At 32.2% G+C, this 15,955-nt stretch overlaps 1 protein-coding gene across 1 annotated transcript; it reads right to left on the bottom strand.

Annotated features, from left to right (window-relative positions):
• Positions 1–14,191: 14,191 nt before the first annotated feature.
• On the bottom strand, positions 14,192–15,355 carry LOC127792558 (disease resistance protein RGA5-like). The gene is made up of 3 exons (XM_052323087.1): positions 15,282–15,355; positions 15,062–15,140; positions 14,192–14,877 (listed from the first exon to the last, which is right to left on the bottom strand). The coding sequence occupies exons 1-3, from the start codon at positions 15,285–15,287 to the stop codon at positions 14,660–14,662; spliced, it is 303 nt and encodes a 100-aa protein (XP_052179047.1). The 5' UTR covers positions 15,288–15,355; the 3' UTR covers positions 14,192–14,659.
• Positions 15,356–15,955: the final 600 nt, after the last annotated feature.

Below are 15,955 nucleotides of genomic sequence, written 5' to 3'. Positions count from 1 at the left end.
ACCGAACAAAACTAAACAAAAGAGAAAAGAGTTAAATTATAAACATAAAAATATAAATCAGTGCTATTGTCAATAAGGCCAGCACAATAATCAGTGCTATTGTTCTTTTAGTACAATTTACAAGTTTGTTTTGTACCTACCTTGTGATAGTTGGACTGGACAATAATAATTCCTAGGTGCAACGCCCTCTAAAACAACAAAAAGCCAATCACAAACTGCATTATCAATTTATCATACTCGACGCTCACCAGCGCTGGGTTGTCTTTCTCTCCGGGGTTGTCTTTCTCTCCCTCAGGCACCGGCGACTCGACGCTCACCAGCGCTGGGTTGCCCACTTTCTTCCTCAGCAAAGTGGTCAGCGCCACCGAGTCGACCCCATCTCCGACCACCACTATCTGATCCTCCTCATTCAAGGCCACCTCTTCCACCCTTTCAAATTAATCATCTAAACACGCACGGAATTAGGGACGGATCCAGAAAGAAATCTATGTTGAGGGAGGTTAAAAAAATTTTTTGAGGTATAAAATTACACATCACAAATTTTGAGATGGGTTGAAATTTTTTTGATTGAATTATTAGTAAAATTTATTATTTTTTATATTAAAAAATTAATTTTTAAAATAAAAAAATATTTTTAATTGTGAGCTGCACATAGCCCCTGCACCGAATCAACTCTGCCCAAATCATGAGATCATGTGAATCAACTCGGCTCAAATCATGAGATCATGTGATATGTATATATATATATATATAATATACATACCTGTAAATGCAGCTGCAGTGGTGAGGACTTTGGAGCGAGACTTGTTGCTCTTCATGCCATACTTATGACCACCTTTCGCTGCATAATTGTTAGTTTGTATCTATTTATATATACATACATACATACATACAATTAATTAATAACCCATTAACATTAATTACTATATATATATGTAGATAGTAATTGAAAGCAGAAGTGAAGTTAGTTTCTTGTTAATTTTGATCAGAATGTCACTTACCTTCATGGTAGAGAGAGAGAAGAAATGGCAATGCCTAGCTCCTAGAGTCCCATGCATCCAAAGTCACGTATTACGTATATCGTTGAGATAATAAATTCGATGACTGAATTAAACTTTATCCAATAATAAAATTCGATTAGATTTTATAGATTGAACTTAGATCGAACTTTATCATTGATTATTAAGGAATCGCAGACGGAATGAAGCCCAAATTTCATAAAACCCGATCGGACTTGCTTCGTGAAGTCCGTCCGAGACTTCATGAAGATGGAACAAATTATATGAGAACATTTTTGTTACTTTGCATCTTCAATCATCCTTTTAGTAACCAATTATTTGTATAAGTAGTATTTACTATTTATAAATAAAAACTTAAGATGACTTACATCATTCAAATAAAAGAATCAGTTTCGCCCACATTTCATGTGCCATTTTAGCGGCTACCACTCACTTAAATGGGATATCATAATTCATGTTCACAAGAGAATATTATGTGCCAAACAATTAAATAAAACTACTAATATTAATCATCTCAAGTTCTATTTTTTTTTTTTTTAACTTCTATCAAATTAGAATCCGGATCGCAGAACTACTGTAATGGGTCGAGAACTGGGTCGGGCTTGCCATACCCGCGTGGATCTAGCCTTTGGATTAGGCTGACCCTAGTCCAGATCCTTATCATGGATCCCTTGATGGATAGGTCAAAAGGATCTGGATCCGGCCTATTAGGTCGACCCAGCACTCTATTGGGTCAAAAACGTGTCATCTTCCCCAACACATCAGTTAGAGTTTCTGCCTTTTGTGCTGCCGCCACCCCCTTCCACTTCGTTGTTCAGCGCCTCATTTAATGGTGGCCGCAGAAGCGACCGAGCCTTTCGATCGAGAGGAGAAACCATCTCTGGTCACTATAATCGGAGAACCAAAAGTCGTGGCCAAGAAGACCTTCGATCGATCAAAACAGCCATGGCTAGAAATCGGTTATTGCAATGACGAAGGCGGTCGTCGGTTACAACCTAGGTGGGTTGGTCAATCAGAGAGGTCGCGGCGGAAGGGGACTCACGATTGCCGGTGTCACGGCCTTGGGAAGCTCGCAACAAAAATCAACGGCCGTGACGGAGCATAAGCGCATGGCCAGCCGATAGATCGGAGAAGAGGACAGCAGACGTAAAGAACATGCACCCGAATGTGATGACCAAGCTTAATGCATCATCACGAGCGCCCTTATTACTTTTTTTTTTTTTTTTTTTTAAGAGTTGAAATTGGGGTTGCTACTCCTCATAAACAAAAAACTTGAGATATTGGTTTTGAAGAAAGAGTGAGAGAGAGAAGGGAAAGAGACACTGACTTTTCTCACAACATAGCTTGACGCCATAGACAACAAAGAAAAGAAAAGGGTCTAAAAGTTCTCTGGGGTTGTGTCAGTTGTCATTGTCAGCAGGGAGTGGTGGTGGGTGATTTCGATTTTCGAGTTTTAATTTATTCTCTATGCAGTTTTAATTTATTCTCTATGCAATCACTATGAATCAGACTCAAATTCACCTCTCTTCTCAAAAATCGTGAGACCAAGCGGCTGGACCCCCTCCCGGCAAGAGAGGACATTCTAAGAGAAAAGTGTTTAAAGCCCTCAAAGCCATAGCCTTGTGGTCTTAAGGATCTCGTTTGGAGCTTGCTCCATCATGGTTAGAGTGTTACTTTGGTATTGAAACCAAAGGCCACCAGATTATCTGATTTAACTCTTTCAACATGCTCTAGGGTTAGTAGGTAAAAATGCTCATAATGAAATGTTACAAAAAAAAAGGTTTAAAACGGGTAATATAAAAAAAATGATGATAAACACATGTCAAGTTAGGGTTTATAAGAATATCTGTGGGCTCTCATATCAAATGTTAAATAAATTTTTAATAAAATTTACATATCATATAAAACACGAAAAGATTAAGAAAAAAATATCTTTCAATTTCTTGATTAGTGTTAAAAACTTAATTGAACAAGAAGTACAATTGCACAAATCACAAGCCAAATCTTTCTCTTCTTCTCTTTTATAGTGCCAAAGTCGCTTCTCAATCACTAGAAAACGGTGTGATAGATTAAATTGAGAGAAGAGGTGACTTAGTTTTCAATTTAAAATGTCAATAAAATTCTATCATAAAACTCTATTGAGCTTACATTTATTTCACAAATCAAGATAAATGAATTTAAGCTCATAAAAATGTACCAAGCTCAACATATCAATTATGATCGCATATAACTCATTAGGCCTCCAAATAATGTTAAAGTTAAAGTCCAACTAATTTTCTCAAAATAAGACCCAATTAATATTATACACATTATAAAAATTCTAATAGAGATTAGTTTTGTCCACGGGTTTATTTTTAGATACAAGTGATTCAATTTTGTTCATGATTTATGGATTTAGAGGTTTAATTAAAATAATAAAAATTTTAAATGACTCATAAGAAAACATGAAATTAATGAAATAAAAATATGAATTTAGCTTAATTAACAACTAATCCTGCTCGTCTTCGTTAACTATTTGAGGCTTAATTAAGGTCTCTTTCCACGCAGCTTTTTGGTAGGTATTAATTATTCGTTCAGAAGGAAAAATCTAAATAAATATGAGTCAGGACTTTGAGCATTCCCAAAGTCTATCATGAATAATCTTCACATCTTCCACTAAATTATATTAAATATTAAGTAATTAAAACAAGAAGTCAGTTGTGGATAACTTTTTTTTTTTTTTTATTCACTTGAGATGTTTGAACTTCATCTAGTTAATCCTCAAAGACGGGTGACATTTCCTCCTAATGCACCTCTCAAGTAAATTTAGATATAGACAGTGACGGATCTACTAGTGAGCTGCCTTGGGCTTCAGCCCAAGGCAGCTCACAAAAAAATTAAAAATTTTAGTGTAAATATTTTAATTTTTTAGTAATAGCCCACTATTAATTTTGCTCAGCCCACCCCTAATTTTGTCCAGCCCAACCCAACCCACCTATCTGGATCCGCCCCTGGATATAGACACAATCTATATACACTCAAAATTAGATATTCGACATAATTTATGCAAAATTTGTCTTCCAACTTTACTATTACCTTCTAACTAAATGAGTTATGAATCACTATTAATTTAGCTTAGGGTGAGTTTTCTTGGGAGCCCTTTTAGTTTGATTTTGCCTAAATCTTTCATGAATTGTGTTAGTTTTGATTTGATTTTGCATATACAATTAATTGTAACTTATATTCTGATTTTTCCAAATAAGTTATGTGTTATTTATATAGTTGTAACAATATTAACAACATTTGCTAGCATTCTATAATAATATATATTTTGTTTATATAATTCAGTTAAAATTTATGTGAAGTAAAAAAAATAATAATTTCAATGAGAGGAGGGTGGGAAGCCCCAGCTTGGGGGGTGCGCGGAAGATGCATTGACCAATTGACCTATTAAGACTGTCACGAATGGATCGCCATTTCTCTTGTCAAGAAAAATTTTTAGGGAGACAACCCAAATTCTTACGTTCGACGTTGCTCATTATCACCAAATTGATAGCGATCCCAAATCACCTTACCAGATTTGGCAATCCAATTACTCGAAGCAACCTTCACCATCTCTCCCCCACAACACCCAGAACAAAAGCTCGTGCGCCCATAACATTCATCATTGCAACTGTCGCCATCACCGGTTGCAATTGATTTGTTGTTAGAAGAGGACTGCGATTGCAGCCAATTTAGAAATAGAAGGTCCAGTCAGTCAGAGATGACAATCAAAAAAGGCCCGTTACTAGAGAAGACAACCACTCAGGGACAGAAGGTGAATAGACACGGCGACGATGACAAGCAAATGCAGAGGACAATGAACATACGCGGTAATGAGAGGCGAACAATCACTATGGTGGGAGGCGAACAGTGATAGGTTTTGTGTATTTGATTTTGGAGAATTATTTGTTAATTTATGTATCTGATTATTGATATTGTGTATTTATGTATTTGATTATTGATTTGGTGTATTTAATTATTAATTTATGTATTTAAAGAAAAATCCAAAAATTTATGCATGATGATTTTTTTTTTTTTTCTAATAAGCAAGAATGACAATAAATTAGGTTGTGATTTGAAGTAAGAAAGGGTTTAATTTAAGAGAAAATATATGTATACAAAAATTCTCCACTATGGAATGAGAAGAAAAAAGCACAAAGAATTAGTCTTTGAAATAGTAGTTATTGATATTTTACTCTTTTATTTGGTTTTGATGATAAAAAATAAAATCAATTTATTTCCTAAGATGGAGATTTGTGCAAACTAACTTTTAGATCTAAAAGAATCTCCTAAATAATTTTACCAAATTGATTTTGAATAATTATATAATGGATGTTTTTACCTTTAATATAATTTTTCTAAGTTTGAAAAATTAGTGCATTATAAGGAATCATACAAGAAAATATTTTTCATTTTAAAAAACTATATCTCGGTATTTTGATAGTTAGTATTCATTGTTATTAAAACGATTTTTAATGAATTTTTCAAGAAATAGAAGTATGTATTTTGAGAGTAACAAATTTGCTAAATCCCGAGTTTGTACTAAAATCAAATTTCTATTTTATTATAGTTATGGATTTTAATTTTTTAAATATTTTTATTGAATCCAAATAGAGGGCACTTTCTTATTTACATTTATGTATTAAAATAAATGAAAGGTAAAATATAAATTAAAGAAAATGATGACATGGGTATGGTTTTATCAACTATGTATTGTTTTGTTACTTGATTCTGTCGACTGTCCATTATCTTCTGTCGACTATCTCTTTTCACAGAAATCTTCCAATAGCTAGTTTTTCAAATCCCAACAATCACAAACGGTTAGTTTTGGGCAAAACTTTTGACAAGCCTATAAATACAACTTAAGGATGATCAAGAGAAGACTAATGGATGAGAATGAAGTGATATGAGTTTACATTTATATTGATTTGTATTTACATCGACTGTGCTTCACTTTTCTCTCTTCAAGGCTTTGATATTTAATTTGTATTAATTCATTCAAGGCTTATCTTATATTTTGAGAGATCTTGTAACTAAGAGATTTATCTTTTATATCCTCTCTTTATTACACTTCTTATATTTCCTAGTTTGTGTAGCTACAGGTTCTACTTGTGTAAGTAGGATATTTTAGTGAATTGGTTTAAAATCCTTAGTGAGAGCTAAGGTAGTGGATTAGGTTTGGTTTAAGCCAAACTACTATAAATCATTTGTGTCATTTATCCTTTTTGTTTTACATTCATTGAGCTTTACATCTGTCATTTTATATGTTTTATGTTTGAAATCACTAAAACCTCAATTGGGTCAAAAATATTTCAGTTCAATTAAGTTTTTAAAATAACCAATTCACCCCCTTTTGGGGTGTGCCATAGCACCTCCTAGTCTAACAGTTATTGGATTAAGAAAATGGTAACAAATTTATTTATGTATTTTCTTTTTAATTTTTTGTATTTGATTGTTGATTTATGTTCTGTTTGTTCTGTCTTTGATAAATTTGATTTGTGTTTGTTTAATTTGTCTTTGTTGCTCATAGTGTTAATTGTTGTTTGGGATTTTTTTTTTTTTTTATTTGTTGCCTGATTTGTGTTTTATCTGCTCTTTGTTGTTCTTTGTGTTTTTTAGCATATTTGGGCTATTGGTGTATTGTTTTAGTATTTAATTTGAATTGGGTTTGAGTATTGATTTAACTAAATTTTTTTTTGTGATTTTGGTTATTGTAATTAATAATAGTATTGATTCAATTTCTCTCTATAGATTTTTTTTTTTTGTTGGTGATTTTTGACATACATTAACCAATTGCCTTTTGTTTTCAAGGGGATAGTAATGAATATTACTATATAAATTTTCCCAACAATAATCAGAATATTCAAGATGATTAGGTAAATATGGTAGTTACTCCATCCCAACTTAATTCATCCCGAGTCAACACTCAAAGAGAGATACTAATAAAAAAATTTCAATGCAAGCGGATTTGATGCTCGTTTCAACATGGGTAAATATTAGTGCAGACGCTATACGTGATAACAATCAAACAAAACAAAGGTGCTGAGAAATGGTTTATACTTATTTTCATAAATACAAAGAGTTTGAATTTGATTGAACTCCAAATTCATTGATGGATGTCTACAATCTAACTTGCAGTAAGCAAATTGCAAAGATACTATAGCCAAATAAATGATATAAATCAAAGTAACAAGATAAAATAAATTCACTCGTTTTTCTTTTATTGCTAATCATTAATATCACGTTGATAGTCATTGTTATCAACTTATTAGATTTCTTAAGGAGTATAGATGTACAAGAGTCTACAAAAGTTTGCCTTCACATTTCTACATTATATTATTTAATATATTTTTAAAAACATATTAAATAATATTAAAATATAATACAATAATATATATTATTAAATTATAAAATAAATATTAAATTTTTATAGTAGTGAAAATTATAAGATAAAAAAATAGAATTAAAATTTATTAATAAATAAATAAATAAAATAAAAAATTAAATAGAGAGTAGAATAAAAAATAATTGCTAATAGGGAAGAAAAGTGAATTTTATATAATATAATTGGGAAGAAAATCAGAAATGTGTTTGGAGACCGTGTTTGTTGTGCTAAATAGTTATTTTTTAATTTTGTCTTTTAAATTAAAAAAGGGGTTGTCTTTTTCCCTTTTTTATTATAAAGTTGAGACTTATGACTTATTATTGTTATTATTTCTCTCCGAGAACTAGAATTGTTATTATTTTTTAATCATTGATACCCAAAACTGAGTCATTGTGTTTTGCTACCATCTAATTATGGATCGTTTGATATTTAAATTAAATAATAATAAAATAAAATAAATAAGTTTGTCATGCATTTGGTAGGTGTCATTGTGAAGATACAATAATAATTTCTTTGTAAGAGAGAGTATCTCAGATATAGTCTCTAAGTGACCTGCAAGAAACAAATTGGTTAGGGGCATTGGTGAGCCTTACTCATGGATTGTCTGATATTTAAGTCAATCTTGTGTTTGAAGCATAGAATGTAGAAAACAAGTGTTGTGTGCGTATTTTTATTAAAGAATGAGTCTCCTATTTATAAGTGAAAGGAGACTGACAAGTGGAGGAAGACTCACAATTTTCTACAAGTATTTCGGGTTCTCTTGCAAATTTGTAGGCAATAATATCGGAATAGATGGGCCACGATAATTTTTCAAATAATAGTTATTGAGTGATTAATGAATTCTCAGGAAGGTCTTTCGAAGGCATCAAGAGAGGATCTCAAGTGAGTCACTCGGTCTTGATCTCAATCAATTAAACTGAGGGTCACTCGGGCCGAGGACACTCCGCCAAGTCTCCCACAATTTCTCTTAAGTTTTTCATTAGTCTTCCTTGAGTAAGTCTTTCGCGAGTCTCTAATAGGTTACTCGTGAGTCTCCAACCTTAGTCTCATGTCTCCTTCAATGGGCTTGTGGGCCTTTTTTTATTAGACTTAGGCTTTTCATTAGGCATAATAGTAGAGAGAGCATTCGATCGATATGATAACTACTCAAATTAAATATATTGAATTTATTTTAAAAATTGAATCAAATTAATTAAATAGATTCTCAAACTAAACAAACTAATAAAATCGAACTGACCAAAAAAATGAAAAAAAATTGAAACCCACAAAACAAAATAAACAATCAAAATAACAAAGTACAAAAACAGTATGATTTTGAACATTTTAGTCGGTTCAATTATTTTTGTTTTTTTTTTCATTAAAGAGATCAAATCGAATCGAAGTAACTGAAATTATCAAAGTTGAAAATCAAACCAAACCAACTGACAATTTTGACATTTTAGTTTATTTATTTTAATTTTACCAAAATATTACGTAACCCTAATATTTGGTAAAAGTAGTAATACATGAGGTCATGACTATATTATATTTGGCATATAAAAAAGAATGAGATATTACTTATTAATTAATCTCACGTCTTGTCGGAGAGTGATTTTCACAGTACACAGTGGCAGACATAAGACAAAAGATTGGGAGCTAATATTTTAATATTATAATAATTATGTCTCACATAATCTTCTAATATTCTTTGGAGTATAAGTTTTTTTTTTTTTTAATAATTTAGGTTCCAAATTTCAACTGTCTAGTTTTGAAAAAGAGCAACATTCTCCCCTTATTCGTCTTTCGTGTAAATTTAGATGATGTCATAACCTATACTAGGGGTGTACAATCAGTTAACTGAATCGATCTGATCAAAAATTAATAATCGAATCGAATCAAATTGAGGTATATAACCGAACGGGACCAATTGAATCATCTAAACTAACCGAAATAACTAAAATCAAACTAATCGAATTTTGAGTCATTATAACCGAATTGAAAATCGATCCGAAATTTTTACAAAAAAAAAATGTATCGAACCTAATAATCGAATTGAACCTAATAAAAGAGTGTTGATTTGTCACTTCGTTTGGATTTTTTGGTTAATAATACCATAAAAATCGAACCAAATAACCAAAATTCTTGAAAAAAAATAACTAAATCGGACCGAACCTAATAATTGAACCGAACTAAATAACCGAAAATCTTGAAGGAAATAACTGAACAGAACCGCTACCGATAAAAAATCGAACTGAACCGACCGAACTTGTCGGTTCAGTTTGGTTAGTTCAGTTTACCTGAACTTTTGCTCCCCCCTAACCTATACACACTCAGGGGTGGACTTTGGGGAGTGACTATCCTCACTATAGATCCCCCTTCACGTCATGTGAACGAAACCCCTGGAGAAGCGATAGGGCACACCAAGACCCTACTTTTATAAAAATTCGAATCTTCGATACTCGGTTCAGCCTCCCAATATTTTACTGTAGAGCCATGCCCATGGGAGCAGTGTACAAGTTTCTTTTCGTAAGTAAGCTTATATTAAAAAAAAAAAATCACGAAAAGTCAACATTATAAATTAGGACATACCCAATCATCATAAAAAAAAAAAAAAAAAACTAAAACAAGAGCATAACAAAAAGAAAAAAAAAACCTAAAACCCAACAAAAAGAAACAATCTGTTTTTGATACTAGAAAATCATGCTTGAGGAACAATGTCTTATAGTCTTATTTTGCAACGTCTAAAGAAATGATAATGTAGGGCAATCGGTTTCAGACAGCACAATGAAGAAGATACACTAATAACTGGGACATCGAATGCGCTCCTGATTAGGAGTTTGGATGAGATCCTCACATTCCAGGAAGCCACCTACATCATGATATATATAGATCCTGAATCATTAGGCCAAATCTTTTAGGGCTTGTGTTTGCTTAAATTGTATCAACTATTCTTGTATTTTAAAAAAATAACACAAACACCTCTTGAATTTTATAAATATATATCATTTACCATTATTACCATTAACGATCGACAATCAATATTTTCTAATTCCAAAATAACCTTCTTTGACTATTATTATGAAAAAATAAAAAATAAACAAAAATTATAGATGTTGGCGATGGCATTGTCCGTGAGCATGTTCAAATTAACAACCTAGAACAAGCTCATAATGAAACTGATTTCTATATATATATAGAAATTCAAATTCAAACTGATTTCTATGTATTCAGAGTTTCTATATGCTTTGTTTTATCTTTCTTATAGAAGATTAATTAGTTATTTAGGTAACGGTTGTTAAAATGAGCAATATAAGGTTGTACCAAAACAAGATTAAAATATTTTTCTGACCAAAATATGAAATGATCAAGAAAAAACTATGAAACATTCTAAAATTTTTATCAGATTAGTTGTTAAATTTTTTGAAATGTATTGGGAGACATATAGGTTTTTTTTTTTTTATCTGTAAAATTTAAGATAAATTTATCTAAAAAGGAGTGAGATAATCTTTTTAAAGATTATCAGATAAATTTATTGTATATTTTAATAAAATATTGTATATAAACAATAAAAATAGTATATTGTTTAAAAACTTCATCATATTATATAAAATTATCGTTCATATTATACAAAATAATGATACCTTCGTGTTGTATATAAACACTAGTTTTTAGAATCTTAATCAAACAAACAATTGACTTTTAATTTTTTTTTTATTCGCAGAGGCCATTAGTTGAAGACAAATGGAAGGTTAATGGCCTGGGCTGCCTGGGCTCCCTGGATGCCAGGTAAGAAGCAAGCCGAGGCCTTGGCTCCCTTCCTAGTTGGCACCAGAGTCAAACAGATCCATCGTCTTACCACTCTCACGCTCCCTCCCAAATCATGGTAATGTTATTACATTGGTTCCCAATGAACCAATAATCTATTCCTAATCTCAAGGGGCGTTTGGTTTGGTATAGGAGAAATTTTAAGATTTTTGAGAATGTTAGATTGGAAATCTGTATTTTCATGTTTGGTATAATTTTCTTATAAAAAGAATCCTGAGAAATAGGATTACCGAAAATGATTTTTAAGCAATTTTTTCAAAAAAACATTTTCATGAGGGTTGGGAATCCAAATTTCTCATGGACTTAGGAATGTTTTTAACAAATAAAAAGATTAAAACACCCTTTACCCTTTTATAAATCTATACAAACATATTATATATATATATATAAATATATTATAATATATTTATATTATTTATTATAAAATATTATATATATTAAAGTAGATATTCATACAAACATATATATTATGTATATATATTATATATATACACATGCATATATATACATAATGTGTAAAAAAATAATATTTTGGAAAAAGATATTGTGGGTCCCAATATTTTATGTAGTAGAAGAAATTTATCATTTTTAAATAAAAAATTAAATAAGGGTAATTTTAGAAAAAAATATGAATTTCCAAGAATTTTACATTTAAACCAAACATATGAATGTAAGATTCTTAGAAAAAAATACTCAACATTCCTGAAAATGTTTAAATCTATCCAAATATAGAATTGCATAAATCCTGATAATCAAAAATTTCCAAAAGCATTCCCAATAATCATGAATCCCAGAAATTTAAAAACTTCTCCCCCCGTACTAAACGTCCCCTTAGTGTAATGTTTGCCAAATACTTCTAACAACTAGTACTCAGTTGTGAAGTTAAGTTCTATGATTTTGAAGATGATATAAATCCTCATTGAATTTTATATTAAATTATAAAAAAATTATTAAATTTCAATTTATCGTTAAAAGATCACTAAATTTGAATTTAATATATAATTTTATAACTACCGTTAATAACTGTTTAAAAAATTAACATTTTTATACTCTAATATAAAATTCAACTTTTGTACAAATTTCAATGACTATTTATACTTAATTATTCACGTTATTAATCATGTATATTTCTTCCTGACCAAAGAAAATAGTCGGTGATGGGATCGCAATGGCAAAGAGTGGGCTCCGACGACGAGTCCGTTCGGGGGATGGCTAGCACATGCAAGTACTCCGACACTCGAGTGAGTGAGAGAGTTAAGAAATAACAGTGTATCAGTAGTAAGGGTGTTCAAAAAAATCGGTGTACCGCGGAAATCGGCCAAACCGAACCGAATCAAACTGAACCGATTGGTTATTTTTTTTGGTGGTCGAAAATGGTTTGAATTATGTCCAAACCGCGCGGTTTGGGGTTTAAAAGCGAACCGCCTAAGAAAATAATAAAAAAATTATTATTATAAAAATCTAATAATTGGCAGCCCATCCTATATATTTTTTACACTATTTTATCTTTATTTTTTGCTCCTATTTATTTACATTTAATTGTCTTTATTTACCAATATTTGTGTCTTTATTTACCATTTTTAAATATATTTTTTAATGATTTTAAGTAGCATTTCAAACCGCGATAAATTTCACCAAACCAGACCGCAAATGCGGTCTGATTTGGTGCGGTTTGGCTGAACCCAAACCAGACCGGTTTGGTTTGGTTGAAAAACCGCACTAGCGGTTTGGCGTGCTGAAAATGATTCAGACCGGCCAAACCGCACCGCGAACACCCCTAATCAATAGGTCAGAGAGCAGAACATACCTTGACTCTGAAGAGAGCTGGTTGATATAGAAGGAGGGGACGTCGTCCTACATACATGTATCGTGCTTTTGCAAGTGATGGGACTAAGTATCCGGAGTCGGTGGAGATTCTCAGGTAATTGCATGGTGTCAACGAGACCCTCGTTAATGTGGATGAGAGATTACCATTAATGAGGATGAGATCTGGGACGAATGCGCGGATACCCAAAAAAGACTACAATGATGTTACTGTAGACTGGCACATGGCCAGGATGTGGCTGAGATTGGGTCATGAGGGATGGGCCAAATTGGGCTGGGAGATGGGCCAGATTGGGCTTGAATAGTCCAAAATCAACATCTTGTTAATCTCTTTTAATGATAATTGATAATAACTATGAAATTATATATTGAATTAAAATTTAGTACTCTTTTAACTACAAATTAAAATTCAATGATTTTTATTTTTTATAATTTAATATAAAATTCAGTAATTATTTATGATATTTAGCCCATTTTGGCAAAAAAAAAAAGAAAAAAAAGCAGACAATTAATGGCAGCCGTGATGACAGAAGGGAAAGAAAGAAGGAAGGGATACCTTAAAATTCTTCTTTGGTCTTGTCATAACCTCCATGTCCAAAAGTATATTTATGATAGGGATATATATATATATATGTTTTCGATTTTAATTTTAAAAATTAAATTAAGATTAGGATTTATTTTATTATCTTATTATTTTGACTTGTTTCTATTTTTGTTAGATAATTATAAATATTATAAGATCTGAATTAAAATAATATTAAAATTTAGACTCTTAATCATACAATAACAAAGTTTATTTTGATTCCCTTGATAATTCTCTTCTCTTTTATTGGGATGGCTTCTTACGTGGTTTCCGTTGCTCGTGTTTTAGATTTTGACAAAAGAGATAAATCACAAGTATAGAAATTTATTTTACTACACAAGATGAGGATCAAACTCATAATTTACTAATATAAATCTAACATATTACTTATTTAATCACTTACAGGAGGTTATTCTCTCTCTTCTGGTCTTTCTATTGGCTTTACTTCTCCCTTCCGTTTTTACTATCTGGCATTGAATTTAGCATGTTACCAACTGGCGATCATAGTACTCTTATTAATAATCAATGCTAATATTAATAATCAATGCTAAGCAAAAATTAAACGAAACCCTCTAAAACTAGTAAGTAAGAAATAAGACACTATACTAGAAGATTTTTTGCACCAAAAAATTTACCGAAACAATGAGACTGCGATAATATTTTTATAATTATATAATATATATATATATATCAACTAACCTTCTACTTCTTTAAAATACAACCCTTTTCTTTTCTTTTGCTGATGATGATGGAGTGGCCATAGCAAGAAGGAAATGCTCATGGCAGGACCAGGGCCGGACCAATAGTGAGGGCCAAGAGGCGGTTGCCTCAGGCCCATAATTTTGTCATTTTTGGGGCCCATAAATTTTTTCCAAGCCCACCCCCCAATCAGCGCCTTCGGCAAACCCTTCTCCCTCTCTAGCTCTTTCGCTCGCGGCTCGCTCTCCCCTTTCCTTATCGTCCTCGTCCTCGTCGTCACTCGCCCCCAAGGCCGTTCAGGATTCACGCAGAAACAAGACGGGACTACGGCCTACGAGAGAGAGAGAAAGGAGGGGGGGGGGGGGGGGGGCGGTCGCCTGCTGCTGACCGCCGGCCGTCGGACTGCCGCCTGAGGCCCCACCAACGCTTGAGCACCACCGCATCCTTCCTCAGCAGGGTCGTCAGCTCCACCGCGTCAATCCCTTCTCCCACCACCTCCATCTCGTCCTTGTCCTGCCCCTTCAGCGTCGCCGATGTCACCCCTTCCAAAAACAAACACGAGATTCAGAACAATAAAAATATACAACTGTCCTAATTAAAGACTATATTCTTTTATAAGAAGATCTGTACATACAAGTAAATATAATAATGATATAAAAGTGCCGTCGACAGTACGACAATGTTATTCTGAACGAAAGTTCTGTATTTATGACGCTTATGTGATACCTGGAACGCCTATGGCAATGGTGAGGGCTTCGGAGCGAGACTTACTTCTCTTCGCGCAGAATCTGACGACCACCTTTTGCTGCTTAATTGGAAGCAAGAACCCATTAGAACCACTCCAAATATATATCTTAACGATAGTAATTACGGGTTCTTGTATCGATCCCACTGTTTGTGAGCAAAAACCAAGTTTGTAGTTAATTTCGATCAGAATATTACTTACTTTCATCGTGTTGGTTTGCTCAGAAATGTGTGGATCTGAAACCCTTAATCTGCCAGATGCAGATAATACACCTATATATGTATATATATAGAGAGAGAGTGAGAGAGAGAGCATTCGATAAGGCTCTTCTCACGTCCATTTACACAAACACTTCGCTGATGAACCAATTGAATAAAATATTATTAAAAATTTATTTTTAAAAAAAAATATTATTAGTATACTTTAATGTATGTTTTGGACTACATAAAAGTGTATCAATGACAAAAAAGTCTCTCATGAGGGGCATAGAGGCGCGTGAGATGCATGTGAGGTGAGGGGTATTTTAATCATAATACCCCCTTATATAACCCAAGATGTACAAAATGGTTGTACATTTAGCATGATTTATTTTTAAAATTATCAAGAGAACGTATTTTTTATTTTTTTGTTTTAAAAGATAATATTTTAAACAAAGAAAATGGATTTTTAATTTTTTAAAAATAAATTATTAAAATAAAAAATTAAAAAATTAAAAATAAATTCAAAACTATAAATTAAAAAATAAAGAGATCGGAGCCCAAATGTTTAATGAGACCGGGTGACCCATAGCCCTTCTTGGGTTTAGATTAATGACTTAGGCCTTAAAGCCCCTTCCATGCAACAATTAGCCAGATTTGACCAGAGAACCCACACCA

This window comes from Diospyros lotus, chromosome 15 (assembly GCF_014633365.1).
Source record: "Diospyros lotus cultivar Yz01 chromosome 15, ASM1463336v1, whole genome shotgun sequence".
Taxonomy (NCBI): domain Eukaryota; kingdom Viridiplantae; phylum Streptophyta; class Magnoliopsida; order Ericales; family Ebenaceae; genus Diospyros; species Diospyros lotus.
Note: the sequence above shows the minus strand (reverse complement) of the source record. Positions and strands in the feature narration are given on the sequence as shown.

Excerpts from the sequence above, each read along its gene's own strand:
- LOC127792558 (XM_052323087.1), bottom strand. Across the intron at positions 14,878-15,061 it reads CATTGCCATAGGCGTTCCAG|GGGTGACATCGGCGACGCTG; the intron begins GTATCACATAAG and ends TGTTTTTGGAAG.